This window comes from Alligator sinensis, unplaced genomic scaffold (genome assembly GCF_000455745.1).
Source record: "Alligator sinensis unplaced genomic scaffold, ASM45574v1 scaffold218_1, whole genome shotgun sequence".
Taxonomy (NCBI): domain Eukaryota; kingdom Metazoa; phylum Chordata; order Crocodylia; family Alligatoridae; genus Alligator; species Alligator sinensis.
Window position 1 is genome coordinate 97,041 of NW_005842083.1, and position 15,050 is coordinate 112,090.

General features: G+C 41.7%; 1 protein-coding gene across 1 annotated transcript in view; it reads right to left on the minus strand.

The window, feature by feature from the left end:
* ADGRV1 (adhesion G protein-coupled receptor V1) overlaps nt 1-15,050 on the minus strand; it is a 253,979-nt gene that overhangs the window by 47,462 nt on the left and 191,467 nt on the right. The window contains 6 exon segments of the mRNA XM_025204476.1: nt 1,074-1,217; nt 2,267-2,737; nt 4,061-4,210; nt 9,579-9,818; nt 12,924-13,143; nt 13,683-13,881. Of these exon segments, the coding sequence (XP_025060261.1) occupies nt 1,074-1,217; nt 2,267-2,737; nt 4,061-4,210; nt 9,579-9,818; nt 12,924-13,143; nt 13,683-13,881 (1,424 nt within the window).

The window sequence follows — 15,050 nt, forward strand, 5'->3', positions numbered from 1 at the left end:
ATTTGGGGGTGGTAGCAGCCCCCCTCCCAGCGCTGCTACCTCATTCCCACAAACAAGGCTGGGGCTGGCAGTGGCACTGGGCTCTTCTCGGCACTCCAGGCAGGCAGTGGTGACAGCGGTACTAGGAGGTGGGCTGCTGCCACCCCAAAATTCACCCTAGCCCTCCCAACCTGCCCGCTGAGCACCAGGGAGAGCCTGGTGGCACTGCTGGCCCTGGCCTCCAGTGGCAGCCTGTTGTTGTCCCATGTGCAGATCCGGGGACCCACACTGCCCCACCAAGGAAAAGCCCGGCACAGACCCCTAGCCTGTAGCCCTCCTGGGGGGCATGTAGCAGCAAGAGCCATGCCCCTACTGTCTCACACCCTGCACCCACTCACAGTTCCCATGCCTTGCTGCCTGCTGCAGCCAGGGGGCCTCTGCTTCTCTACACTCATCCCACTTGCTCCTACAGTGGCCGCAGGAACAGCTGATACCAGCTGCCTGTAGCTGCTGGGCTGCACTGTGCCCTAAACCTCCCGGGGCTCCACTTCTCCCCGCTCATCCCAGCTGCTGCAGCAGACCTGGGAGCAGCTGACACCACCTGCCTGCACTGTGCCATGGCGCAGCCCAGGGACTGGGGTGAATGGGGAGAAGGAGGGCCCCGATAGCATAAGAGTGAATTTACCTCACATATAAGGAATTTTGGGTCGAAAAAGGGTGATCGCATAAGAGCAAATTTGCATATATGGAACCTGCATAAATTGAGGGAAATCTATACCATGAGATCCTTTTAAGGGTGTTTTACAGTATCCGCACTGTTCGCAAGATAATTTACAAGATAAGCCCAGAAATTTCAAATAGAAACACCTACTGTAAAAAAAAAATGCTGACCTGTTTTGGTCTTTCTGAGTACTTTGCAACAGTGAATTGTTCTTTTATTTTTCTGTAGTAAAAAAATTAGAGTGAAAAAGAAGAGCTGGCCTTTTCCAAGGGGTTCCTTAAGTCTAAAAAAAGTTGAGAAGCCCTGATTTAGACTGTAGCACAATGGGTTTTGAGCCACCCTCTCCTGGAAATCTTACTGTACTGCAACTGACCTGAGGATTGGCAGCTTCCTCAGGGATAGACAGAGTAACTGATTTTGCTTCTGCTAATATTTTAGGCACGTACTTGGCACTTCCATCAACCAGGCTTGCATTGGTTAGTTCCAGAGTAAAATTTGAGCCCAGTAAAAGAAACACCTTTAAAGAGAGAATTTAAACAACAGTAAAAGCAGCTAGCAATTTCATACTATTAAAAACAGTAAGTATGCGCATTGAATCGAAGAGTTAAGTAGCAGTAACTGTCTACAGCTCTTGTAATATCATCATTCAGAGAGTAGAGCTATGGTGACAAGCTGTTTTACAAAGATCTCTCTCAAAACTCTTCTAAATGAAATGTTGATACTGTGAATGAAGAAGAAAGCCTTATGTCCTAGAAGCCTACTGACATGTAAATGCATTGTCCCACTTAAGTCTCTTGAAGTATGTGGAATAAAATGTGCTGATGCTTTTTCTCAGGGCATGGCTGTGTGCGTCCGTAGGCTTATTGCGGGTCATTCCAGGGTCAAATTGGCCAGGCTGCGCGCTCTCATACACCACTTCCTGGCAAGGGCGCAGCAGTGCACATTGTAAGAGCAATGTGTATAAATGACCGACTCACCCCTGTTTTAAACTAGGTGAAAACCTGGGACAATGAGGCACACTCCAAAAGCGACATCTTTTTACAGCGTTAAGGACAAGAAGTGTCCATTCTAATATATCTACATAATGCCTAATACAGTGCCACCTGACTTTGATGTTGCCCTCAGGCTTTACTGCAGTATAAATCCCAAAGTATAGTAACATTAAGGAAGCGAGTGCAGAATATTAAAAAGGCTAATATGTTTGCTATCCCACAGCAGCTCTGAGGGCTACTGCAGCTGTTAAGGAGAATTCAATCTCCTTGAACTGAGCAGGATTTTTCTTTCAACAGTTCCCACCCCAAAGCAGAAAGAGGATTTGGATCTACATGCCAGGATCTAAAACTGAAAATGTGAATGATATACGTGGATGGAGGAGTAGCCTATATACAAATATTCACAACCATAGATTTATACTCCAAACTTTGAAAAGTCACATTTTCTTTAAGCACAAGTCGGTCCATACACAGCACAAAATCAAAGCCACCCCTCCCACTACCACCACCAGACACTATTCAACAGAGCTTAACTGGGCAATAAAATGTCAAGGAGATAAAGGATCCTACAAACCTGACTGCTTATTGGCACTCTCTTCATTCCAAAACTTGCACTGTCTTGAACCAATAGATGTCCCACTGCATGCTCAGGAGCAGTTAATAGTTCTTGATGAGATGAGATTCGGTACTCAACAATCACATCTGCAAATGCCCCAGCGTGCCTAGTTACATTAATCTGAATGTGTCGACTGAAATCCCTCTCCACCAATACTGATTGCCTATCAGAGTACAAAGCAAACACTCCATGGGGATCATCATTTGCAAAGACAATGATTTTTGTAATGCCCTTCTCTTGATCCAAATCTGCTCCTCCTTCCACTGAAATCAGCTGCAGCATATAAGTCTCATTTAATTCTGGAACATCATCTGGTAAGAGGTGAAGAATGATCTCAGCTGTACTCTGTTTGTCAGCAATGAAGACAGATCCCTTTGTTGCAAGGAAGTCACCCTTTATGTCAGAATCACTACTCAATTCCCAGTAAATCTAAAACAAGTAAAAAATATTGCCAAAAGAATCAAAACACAGGCACACAGGAAAGCAGAAAATAAGATGTATGACACAAACCAGGTTTAACAGACATTATTTAATGTTTATATAGAAGACAGAGCAAGGTGGCTCCTGAAAGATCTTGTCAGATACTAGAAAGTAGGCTGCAGCCTATGAAAGCCCATGCCTTTCTGAACTAGTTAGTCTTTAAGATGCCACCCTGCCCTACCTTCTGCCTGATTTCAGACTAACACAGCTATCGTTCAGAGGTGACATAGGAAGACATATACGTAGAACAGAGGAAGATAATCTGCTTTCCACCACCCCTTAACTCTAGTGACATGAATGTGGGGATTATTTCTGAGTGACTTCACAGGGTCACCTCAAACTTTTACGGATTTTTTGGGTTCAATTACAAAGAGACTTGTATTAACTGGTCAGGATTCTCCAGTTGTTTTTCTCCCTCCAAAATTTCCTAACTTTTCCATAGACAAGAAATCCTTGTACCAATTTAAAAGCAAAACACAAGTTCATGAACACTCCAGAGATACTGCATAGTAGGAAAAAAAGTGCACTTTAAATATAAAAAAAAAAAAAAATGGTCAAATATTTTTATTGTAGGGGGCACAGTCTTGGCATGTTTAAAATGACCAAAAATGTTTTCCTTCTATGCACAGTCTTGGTTTGTTTAAAATGACCAAAAATGTTTTCCTTCTAAAAAGAACTGCTGTCAAATGAGAGCATATTTGACACATGCATATAAATTCTACAGAATGTTTTAATTACAATAAAGCAAACAAACAAGGGAGTCCATTCCATAATGCCATGTATATCTTGCTGAGTTCTGAATGACATAAGGGAGTTGGGCACCTCTGTGTCTGAATAATCAGCATTACTCAAAAACAGGATCCAGTTCTTATCTGCATGTGGCATGAAGTTGAAAGAAAGAAAATAATTTACATGGTCCTCTCCAACAAAGTTTAGTATAAGAATATATCCTATTGAGTTCTCCTGTCAAAAGCCTAGTGGAAGGGAAGAGAGAATATACTAGATCAATACAATGTGCATTGGTTATTCACATTTTTTCACATCATTATAGAAACTGGACATCCAAACAGAAAGTATGAGGGCCGGATGCCTTGTTCAGTATGCTTCCCTCCTCCAAATGTGACACAACAGACTGAATAAGAAGCAAGCAATTGAAAGCCAGCTGTATTATAAGGAACTCTATATAGCGCCTGGTCTCCACCAGGCATTCATATTGATAAGACTTCAAAATACAGTGTTTATAAATAACCCCCTAGATAAGAATAAAAATACCATTATGTTCCCCAGAGTGCCTTGGACTCGTTCAATGACAAATGTAATACTCTGTGGTCCTTCCAATGAAGATGGCTCTTCAAACTTCTTCTCAGATAATGATTCGGGAGCAAACTGCACAATCCCATTGGGATCACCAAACTTTTGTATCTAGAAAGCAACAAATGCAGTACAGATAGGCTATATATCACACAATACCTTAATACTTTGAGCACTGGAGCCTCACCACTGGATGCAACTATTCAAAATTAACCCTTCTCTACTGACTGTCCTTCCAAAAGATTAGGAGTACAGTCGCAGCTTAAATGGAGATTGTATAAAGAGAAAAAAAAAGACACTAAGTTGAACCACCATGGTATCTAAAGGAAAAGATGTCATGTGCAAGCAAATAAAACAGATGGCCTTACAAAAAGTTGAGTGTAGCTACCCTCCTGGAGAAAATCCTCTGGGGCTGACAGCAAAGGAACACTGAATCAAGAGTGGATTTTAAGGGCACATGAATCAGTGATATGATGGTGTGACAAGAGGCAGCAAAGCTTCTGGGTTTTATAATGGTAATATCATGTGTAAACCAATTCAGATAATTGCTCTGTTTTACTTAGCACTAATTAAGACTCACTCACCTTCAAATAGCACATTTTTTTCAAATATCAGAAATAGTTTGGGCAGAATTTAGGAAACCAAGAAAATGATAAATGGTTTAGGAAACAAATCCAATGAAGAGGAAGAGTTAAGAGATATGAGAACGTTCTCTTCTGTTGTGACAAGATCTGAATATGGGGATGGGAGTCCTTTACACTCTTTGGTCTAGAAAGCAATAATTGGGTAAACACTTGAGGACTGGATCAGTGAAGAAAACTGACAAAAGGATACCAACTAATAAGTGACAGTTATGCCATTATGTCTCCTTTAAATATTGATGGTGAAAAATTGTCACTTCTCAGGCACTGAGGATTGCAGTCTGTGGATTTATCCTAGTTTCTAGAGAATTAGTGACCATCTGACACACAAAAAGTCACAGTAGATATTGGCAGGACATCTTGTTTTCAATAACTGCAGACTGAAAACTGAACAGGTTTGGAAACTGAATTTCACTGTTTCCCTAACAATGAACAAACTGTACATGAGGCCACTAGTCAACTGGACTAGTTAAATACTGTTTACTATTTACTCCTAAATAACAACTAGGGGTCAGAGTCTATTCAACCCACTACACACAAGTGGACTCAGATACCTAAGTGTGATCCTATTCCACCCATTCCACCCTACTTGACTCCATGAAAAATAGTAATACAAAACATGACGCATCCTTCTCATCTTCACTGCTTTTTGTGACTCAATCTTAAGGGTAAGACGATGGTATGTTTAAAAAAAATAGATGTAGTAGATGCACAGCTTTCCACGAACAGGGGGGAAATAGAAGCTTAGGCTAGATACAGACATTCACCTTCTGCTGGGAGAATTGCTGTTTTCTTAACAGAAACCAAAAAGTGTATAGACTTTCAGGCTATTTCTCCTTGAACAAAAGATGGCTGTTCCAGGAGAAAAACAACCCTGGAACAACCAGGTTTAAATTGCTCCTTGGAGAGTCTGTCTCAGGAATTGAGAGTCTGTATACTTTCCCCTAGCTAAACTCCTTCTGAGGACCAGGAGGAGTGGAGCTGAGGAAAAGGCTCCAGTGCTTTCCCCAGACAGGAATCACCCTGAACTTGAGAAGCTGTTGAGGGGCTCCTCCCCACCTCTGGTAGACTGAGAAGTGAGAGGGGCAGCCGCCACTGCTCCTCCCTGCCTCTTCTCCAAACCGGGTAGGTCCCTGGTTTCAAAAACAGGCAGGGGACTTTGGTCATTCTCGCAGGCTTCTTCTTGCTGACACCACTGCCCAGGTGAGGAGCAGGTACTGAACAACTGTTACGGAGCAATTTAAAAGCGAGAAGCTGGTACCAGGGCTTGGGGAAAATTTCCTCCATCTGGTTCCTGGCTCCTGCTGGCTTCCTTTTGCTGCCTCACTGCAGTGGGCAATTTAAAAGCCAGTGGCTGGAAGTGAAGTTCAGGGAAAACCTCAGCCCACTGCTTTTAAATTGCCATACTACTGTTACATGGCAGGAAGGCAAGGGGAAGATGGAGAATCTGGGAGCTGGGCATGTAGAAGCTTTCACTAGCCCGGCTTCCCATTTCCTAGCCCCGCCAGTTTCGCTGTGCCACCCAGCTGGCCCAGAGCAATCCTGGGCAAGGCAAGCTGCTGTGCCACAGTGGGAAAGTGCCATGGGAAAGTGACCCCTGCCTTGCCCTGCACTGTTCTGGGTCAGGCCAGAGCAGCACCGGCTGATGCAGGCTGCTGTGCCCGTGCTGCAAGGCTTCTGGAGCTTTCACACACCCCGCCTCACTTCTCTAGGCCAGCCCAGAAGACTGCAAGGGATGGGGCTATTCTCCTGTCAGGAAAAACCAGGGGATTTGTGTGACTGGCATGACGGGGAGGTATTCTTCTAGGGGGAAACTCCCTAGCTGTCTATGGCAGCTGCTACTTTTTATCAGAGCCAACTGCCACTTGACAGCCTGTCCCCTTGCCAAGCAGGGGGGAGGACAGGCTGTCAATGAACATGTTTTCTTAAGAGTAGGGGTGGCCCAGTATCTCCTTGCTGAAGAGCTTGCCTGTGAAGCTCTCTAGTCCCAGGGCTAGACTACAGGAACATTTGTACAATTTGGCTCCTGGGCCATTTTTCTACCAGAAGAAATTTCTTCCAGTACAAATGAACATCTGTATACAGGCTTAGATGTCCGAGTCCACTTAGATATCCAACAGGTGAAAGATAACTAATATTCATTATTTGTCAAAGATATTAGTAGATCAATAATATTTAAGTAATTCTGTGACTGCACAGAGAAGGTGACACTGTGTTACTGCCTCTTCTGTAGGTATGCTGTAGATAAATACAGAGTTTCAGGCTATCTATCTATCTATCTATCTGAATTAATATTGCACATTTAACAGGAATTAAGCATTTCCTTCCTAACTCTCCTCTCTATACAGCCCAATCTTAGTGAATATATTTGCTACTAAATGGTAGTTTGGCGCACAGAATAACAAATTTAAAGTCATTAGGTACTCAAAGATGCAGACAGGCACCTGATAGGATTTTCAATACTATGGGGATGCCTAAATCCCACTGATTTCAGGTTCTATAATGAGGAGGATATCACAAACTAGGCTCAGCTATAACATCAGTCAATGTAATACAGCTTTACAGATTCAGTGAAGTGCCCCTTTTCTTACTGTATCTTCCCATTTTTGCTTAAGAGAGCACTTTGAGATGCCAATAAGATAAAATTGCCCTCAACAACTGCATTAATTTATTATTCTGTTGGACAGGCAAAATTACTTACTGTTAATTTTATTTGTTTAAAAAGTATTTTTTACATCCAGCACAGCAATTACAGATGACATTATGATTCCAGCTACCAGAAGTAAGGAGGCAAGAGATCTGAGAATCAAGGCTAGCTTCAATCTTTCTGGAGGCTTCCAGTGCAGAGATGCTAGCAAAATCAGATGGGAAAAATTCTCCAGAAAGAAAAGTAGGAGGAATGTAGAATTGTGGGGGGTGGGCAGAAGAATTATCAGTGCACAATTGTGCCTTGTCATATATTCTAACAGCAATCAGAGCTGGTGTTTCCAGGTGTTTCTAATGAACAACTGTTACGGAGAAAATACAGCTATAACCAGTAATGCTACACAAAAGGTGTGAGGAGATGCCCAGTAAGTTTTAAGAATTGGATGTTTCTGTGTGTAAAACTGCTGTGCCTCAAACAGATGCTATTCAAAAGTCCTGAATAGAAGCATCCAGTCTGATCCCAGGTCAACGGGCTACGAAATTCAATCCACTGTACTGTTAAGGGCATCCAATTCCTTGTTACAGCCTTCCAAAATAAAACAGACTGAACTGTTCTAGAATGAAGATAATCAAGCTTAAGTTTTGTCTGTCATCTACAGACAGAAGCTTCCTATCCTGCAATAAGGAAATCAGGGTGTATTATGTTAAAGTAATATATTTAATAGCATGACTCTCCAGAAACACAATCAGGGAGTCAAATAATTCCTTCCTACTGGGGGGTGAGGGGTGGGGACGAATTAAGGAAACATTGTCAGAAAACATTAATCCTTGATTTTATGTGGGATAGGATAGAGAAGATGGGAAAGAGGGAAGATATGAGTGTCCCTTTGGTGGATGTTCAATGCAGCCCTCTAAAGAGAAGATTACGGCTCTTAGAAGCTCCATGAGAAGAGAGAGTTACAATGGCAAGAAATGCTCAGGATACCCAAAAATGGTGGGCAGAAATTGCTGTAAGGTTAACAGCAAATTGAAAATTGGGCCTTCTGGAAATGAATAGCATGCCATTATCCATAACCATCACTTTACATCTCAATGGAAAGTTGCAACGCCCCCCAAACAAACAAATAAAAAAAATCAGTTTGACCCATAAATGAATTATCATTCTAATTAACACTGAATTTTCCTGAACTACTCAGAGATCCATTAATAAAAGTGCTCTCCTACTGGTCAGCACATACTTATTATTTCATTATGTAGTAATTCACTGTAGATCTGTGTCTTTCCACAAAGGCAGGAGAGATGAAATAGGGATGAAAGGCCAAACAAGTGGACCCTAACCTGGATTTAACTTTAGTTACTAGGATCAAAGTGCCAAAGAAAGAAAAAGAGTCTCAAGAGAGATGCTTTCTGAAAACTCAGGCTCAAGGTAAATGGGCGTGGGAGAGAACAGTTTTATAAAAGACTGACCACACAAATACCTGAAAATCCTTTGTTGTCCTTTTGCACTCTTTAATTTGAAATGCATTTTGGAATGCTCACTTCTCTCAGTCCTCCATAAAGATTGAGGATAGCAGGTATCTGTACTGAGTGAGAAGCCAGGAGACATTGCACAGTAATGATCTGGGTCCGTGGCTTAGAGGAAGCTAGGGTTTGATTCAGAACACCACCTCAGTCTGCGGGGGCAAAAGGAATTTTCCTGCTGCCTCCTTGTAGGCTTCATTCCTCTCCAACAAAAACCCCTTTATTCTGCAATTCCTCACAGCAAGCATTTTCCCTTCCTACCTTCTCCTTTCTTTTGCCCATTACCCATATGGCTTATTCTCTTGTACCTGGATGTCTTCTCTTTTTGTCTTCTCTTATTATACTCTAGTTCACTTACAAAACTAGAGAGAGGAAAAGTACGTTGGAAAAAAGAAAGAGTAAATCAAGAGTCTGGACACCTGGCTCCATTCCATGCTTCCAGTTTTAGAAAACCAAGAAAACTGGAAGAGGCCCAGACTTTATTAATGGATACAACCTTTATTAATGGATCTATTGCCTCCATACTTCCAGATCTGAAACCACAACACAGGGCTGGACTAACTGGGCAGGACATGAAAGAGACGAGTAACAAACGAGGCATATTATTGAATTAAATTGAAAAAGCTCTGCAGGAACCATCCCAAGGCAGGAGAAAAGCAAGAATGCCTTACTAGTAATGTAATGTTGGCTGCCTTCCAGTCTATTTCAGTTTCACCTTTCACAAGGCTCAGTCTAATAATGAATGTTTCCTGGACTTCAACATCTTCATGAGGATAGATTTTCAGATTAATAGTTCTTAGACCTCCTTCTTCTTCTCCAAAATAGAATGAACCATTCACAGGGTCACCAATGTCACTATTCAGGGGAGATAAAACTTCCTCTGAATTGGGTCCTAAAATGTCCCAATATATCTGTGGAAGATAGTTTCAAATTTAGAGTTGCATCAATATTGTAACAGCCCGACAACAAAGAAACAGCACACAACTTAAATCTTATTATACTCTCCACAGAATTTCTGTTTCTGATATCTGATTATAGTGTGCGTGTGTGTGTGCGCACACACACACACACCCCCCCCCCCCCTATATCTATATGTATGTATGTATGTATCCTGTACTGGAGGCATAGGATCTGAGGAATGGTCCTTCCTTCTTTTTCATGTCCTCGTGACAAATTATTTAACAGAATTCACAGATTTGTTTGAAGCTGACATGGTCACATTGTGAGTGCTTCTGCTGTGGCCTTGAACTTGTGACCTGTGCACTGTCAACCGTGTGCCTTAGCGCCTATGTCCATGCCCATGCTATCCCATATATTAGGACTGTGCAAAGCTTTGGTCGCCGATAAGATTCGTCGGAGATCAGAACCCTCAGAATCAGAACCCTCTGAATCGATTCAGAGAGATTCAATGGTTCAGACATAGATGAAGCTTTATGTTTTTTCTACATACCTCAAAGTAGCAGGCAGCTTGTGAATGCTGAGATGCTGGGTTGGATGGACCATCCCACGGGAGCTCAGGGGGGTCCCCAGCGTGCTTGGGAGTGGACCTGGAAGTGGACCAGAAGCACTTTTGGTCCACTTCCAGGTCCACTGGGGAGTGCGCAAGGACCCTCCTTCCCCCTGGCTCGGCAACTGGTGCCTCCTGGGTCTGGGGGGCACCCAAGGTCCCCCCATGGTGGATGGAGCATCCCACAAAGATTGGCTGATGGGGCGCACCCAGAGAGTAGTGGTGGATGGGTTGTACTCAACCTGGCAAGATGCGAGCAGTGGGGTACCCCATGGCTCAGTCCTCAGGCCCGCACGTTTTAACATCTTCATCAGCGACTTGGATGAGGGGGTGGAAAGCATGCTATCCAAATTTGCTGATGACACTAAGATGCGGTGTGAGGTGGACACACTTGAAGGGAGAGAGAGGCTGCAACTAGATTTAGACAGACTACAAAAGTGGGCAGACAAGACTAGGATGGGGTTCAACATAGACAAATGCAGGGTGCTGCAGAACCTTATAGGAGAGACCCCCAACGTACACAATAGGATCGGTAGTCTCCCGCTCGCATACTAATAACATCAAGATGGGGCAGGCGAGATTAGAGTGGGACAGCAGAGGTCCAAGAGGGCTCCACGGGTGCCTTGCGTAAGGCGCAGATGATCCAGAAGATGGCGCTGGGGAGGGCAACCTGTCACACCCTAGCTACTATGAAACAGGAGCGCGGCAGGGGAGCACATGCTCGGCAGCTGACCTGGAAGTGGACCGGAAATACTTACAGTCTACTTCCGGGTTCACCGCCAAGCATGCGGGCCCCCCCGCGCTCCTGTGGGATGCTCCATCCACTCCACCATCACAGCATTCATCAGCCGTGCCTGGTACCTCGAGGTACGTAGAAAAGACATTTAAAGCTGTATCTATGCCCAAATCGCTGATTCTCTGAATCAGCACTGAATCTTCAGATTCTGATTTGGCCAAATCGAATCATGACAGTGGTCTGAATCAACAAATCGAATCACTGTCCCTGATTTGGGCTAAATCCAAATTGAATACGGTCCATTTTGCACACCCCTACCATATATATTAAAATATACAGTTTAATGTGTCATATATAATTAGTAGTTCATATGCAATATGTGGCAATTTCCTCCAATTTTCTTTCTTCTGAGAAAAGAAATGGTGAAGTAGGAAGTTTGAATATTACTACAAACTTCAAGATTTCAATAGTACTAAAAATCCAGTATTACTAAACCCTCAGAACTTCAAGAATGTAGAGGTTAATAAATGCAAAGAGGTCAATTTTTATTTCACTTTCTTATTACTTTGATTAGAGTATCGCCTTAAAAGTTCAAATCAGAATCCTAACTTGTCTGAAGACTGCAGTTCAAAAGCTAGTTTTTGTGGATATATAATACATATTCAGCTGTATACACACCCACCCACCCACATATATATACACATATAGATACACACACACACGTATGTATTGAATATATACATATACATACACACACATACACATATATATTTAACTGTAATTAAAAAAAAAATCCCCAGAAGCACCAGGGTAGAAATTAGTCAAGGAGAAGGACACGAAGGAAGAGAGAGCAGCGGATTTGTGGACTAGTCCTTGAAAGATATTTCATGTGCAATGGCAACTTAGAAAAAGCGATGTGTTTAAAGCCAAAAAACACAAACATTTAGTTTTATGATTAAAATCAACATAACATGTTAAGGGTTTATCAAGGCAACATATAAATGATAAGGATCTGAACCACTTAGGAGAAGAGGACATATTATTCACTATTAAAGGAAGATTTCACTTTAAACATGTCCACTGCAGTTGATATGGCCTGATTATTCTCTAATTCAGGAATAACTCGATTTAGTGGAATCACAGCGCCATTATCAGAAGGTAATGAAAACTGTGGTATTCATAGTTCCACAGAAAAGTCAAAATTACAACTCTTTTGAAATTGCCTCTCCACGAATGGTAAGTAATACAGGGTTGTAGTGATGCGTCTGCACTCAGAGAATTCTCTTGCAAGCTCTTGTCTAGTTGTAATAGCCTCAGATTCCCAGGCCTGCAACCAGGAACATCACAGCACTGACAAGTGGCACTAGGCTGCTTCCCTTCACAAGCCTTGATGATTGGGGGCAGCAGTAGCAGCCTGTAGTGATGAATGTTGTAGGGGATCCTGGGCTATTAAGCAGACCAGTGACAATGACTTTAGAAGAGCTTAGCCTCTACAGCTTATTCCCAGACCTTCAACAAGTACTGTATGTGACCTGCAGCAAATCAATTAATTTCTTCATATCTCAGGTTCTCCATCTCTGAAATATCATCTTTCTTAGAAGGGCATGAAGGACTAAATTCATTCCTGTGCCTAAAATGCTGTAAAAATACAAAGTTATGATAGTAATAATCTATTATCTTTTTATTTCATTAGGTGTGTTTCATACCATTTTTCTTCCAACATATTTATGGGTAGTAAAAGTTACATAAAATGCTTCAACAGATAAGACCTACCTGGGTGTCTCCTACCAACCATCCAGCTCTTTCCAGGACCAAGGACAGTGTCATCAATGTATCGGGATTGGGCAGAATAATTCGGCTTTGGTTGAGGAATCGGACAATTCCGGTAAGGGAGTCACTTTTTGCAATAGTGATTTGGCTCACTAGGTGGAGCCCAAGGACTGCTCCACCAGTGGCTCCTATCAGCTGGATTTCAAACTGCTCATCAGACTCCCTGTATCAAAGAGATCATGAGATTCTGAGAACCTGAAAATCTGGACTACACTACACCTGAAAATCTTGTCATTTGCCTGAATGGTGATATACACCCAATATTTGAAATACACACAAACAAAACATTTCATTAAGCTTGTTTTTTCTTCACCTAAAACCATGAGATTTGAAAGAAACAAACATGCTATTTCATTCTTTTACATTGAATTGCGTAGTTTCTTAGGCACACCATTTTTATTATTTCTGATAAATTCATATGAATTTGATTTTCGATAACCTAAGCAGGAAGCCAGTGCTTCCTTGATTTGCATTATATTTTATGAGAATCATGAAGCTCTAAAGGATATTTTTACATTTTAAAATTTTCTCAATTTTTCAGCACCGCTACAAGACATCCCGATTCCTGGCAGAGACAGCAGTTAGTTCTATTAAATTCCATGTATAAGCAGGCAACATTCAAAGGGATTCAAAAGTATTTTTGAACAATAATAGGTTAGTAAATATATAAATCGAAAAAATTAATTCATCCAATACAGTTACCTTTCATCATCATCTATGATAGAAACATTGATAAAGCTCCGGTTCTGGCCATGATGGAAGATGACAGAATCATTATTCACAATGTAGTCAACACCAGGGAGTGCAGTAATACCCCGAGTGATGAAATCAGCTGTTACATAGCCATAAGTTCCATGCTTTCTCAGTACAGGAATCATGATCATCCCAACATCCTCTTCCACTACAAAAGCAATTCAAAGTAAACTACTGAACAGAAAGAACACATTCTTTTGAGATGTAGCTTCTTAAATTATACATGCGGAGGTATTACTGAAGTACTAAAGCATCCCAAATGTGTGATTGTGTCCTGAATGCCCACTTTCACTCACACCTGCAAGACATTCTCTGGTACTTGGTTCTGTCCACTTGGTTCTGTACACTGTGGCAGTCGGTGCTCAGGAACATCATATTATGTAAACAAATCCCCCCACTCACATGAGCTGTGCCCAAAAAATGCTACAGAGCAGTTCTTTGGAGCATGCCCAGAGTGCACCCAGTACTGCTCTCAATATTTTACTCACAGGCATGTGCTTATGAGAGCTGTGCTGCACATATCTAGCACTATTCTAAGTGTGGCTATATGACATTGTTTTTGGCATACAGAACAGGAGCAAGTAGTGAATACTGAATATTTTCTTTAATCAAGTAGGCAAAGAAGCAATGAATGCCATCAAGGTATGCTGCATTCCTAGGCTCTCTTTTTGTTCCATTATAAGTTTTAATATACACTGATCAAAATTAATGCAAGTAACTAAGTTTTAATAACTGAATCAGTTACAGAGGGAATGATGACACTGCACAGCTGTAATTTTATGTTGTTGTGTGTTGGTCTGTGGTTTCCTTAGTAACGGATTAGTAGATTATGTTTTTATAGTACAGAATGATGACTGTGACAACTGTGAGAACACAGGTATGCCAAATTATTAATTCATTATGTTAAGGACATTCAAGGTAGTCTTATAGCACATCATAAACAAGATAAAAATGTACATGTTAATGACACCATCCTGAGCCAAACCGGATCCATATGCAGATAAGCTAATGCAGTACACTAAGCAAGAGTGGAATGTATTTTAGGCAACTTCCTCAACTGAACAGGCAAGTTACCACATCTAGAAATAGCTGAGAGTTGCAAGGGATTTTGAAGGAAAACTTTAAGAAGAGCTTCGTAAGGCAAGAATCAAACATGGTAGTGGTGTAGGTATAGATATTTTCAGAGATTTTGCTTATTACTGGTAACATAAAAAAAAAAGTGTAATCCCAGTTCCTTGCTCAACTCTAATGGACTTATTAGCTAGAATTAATTTATGCCAGTATGTTCTATTTAAGTGCAATATACTTTTAACTTAA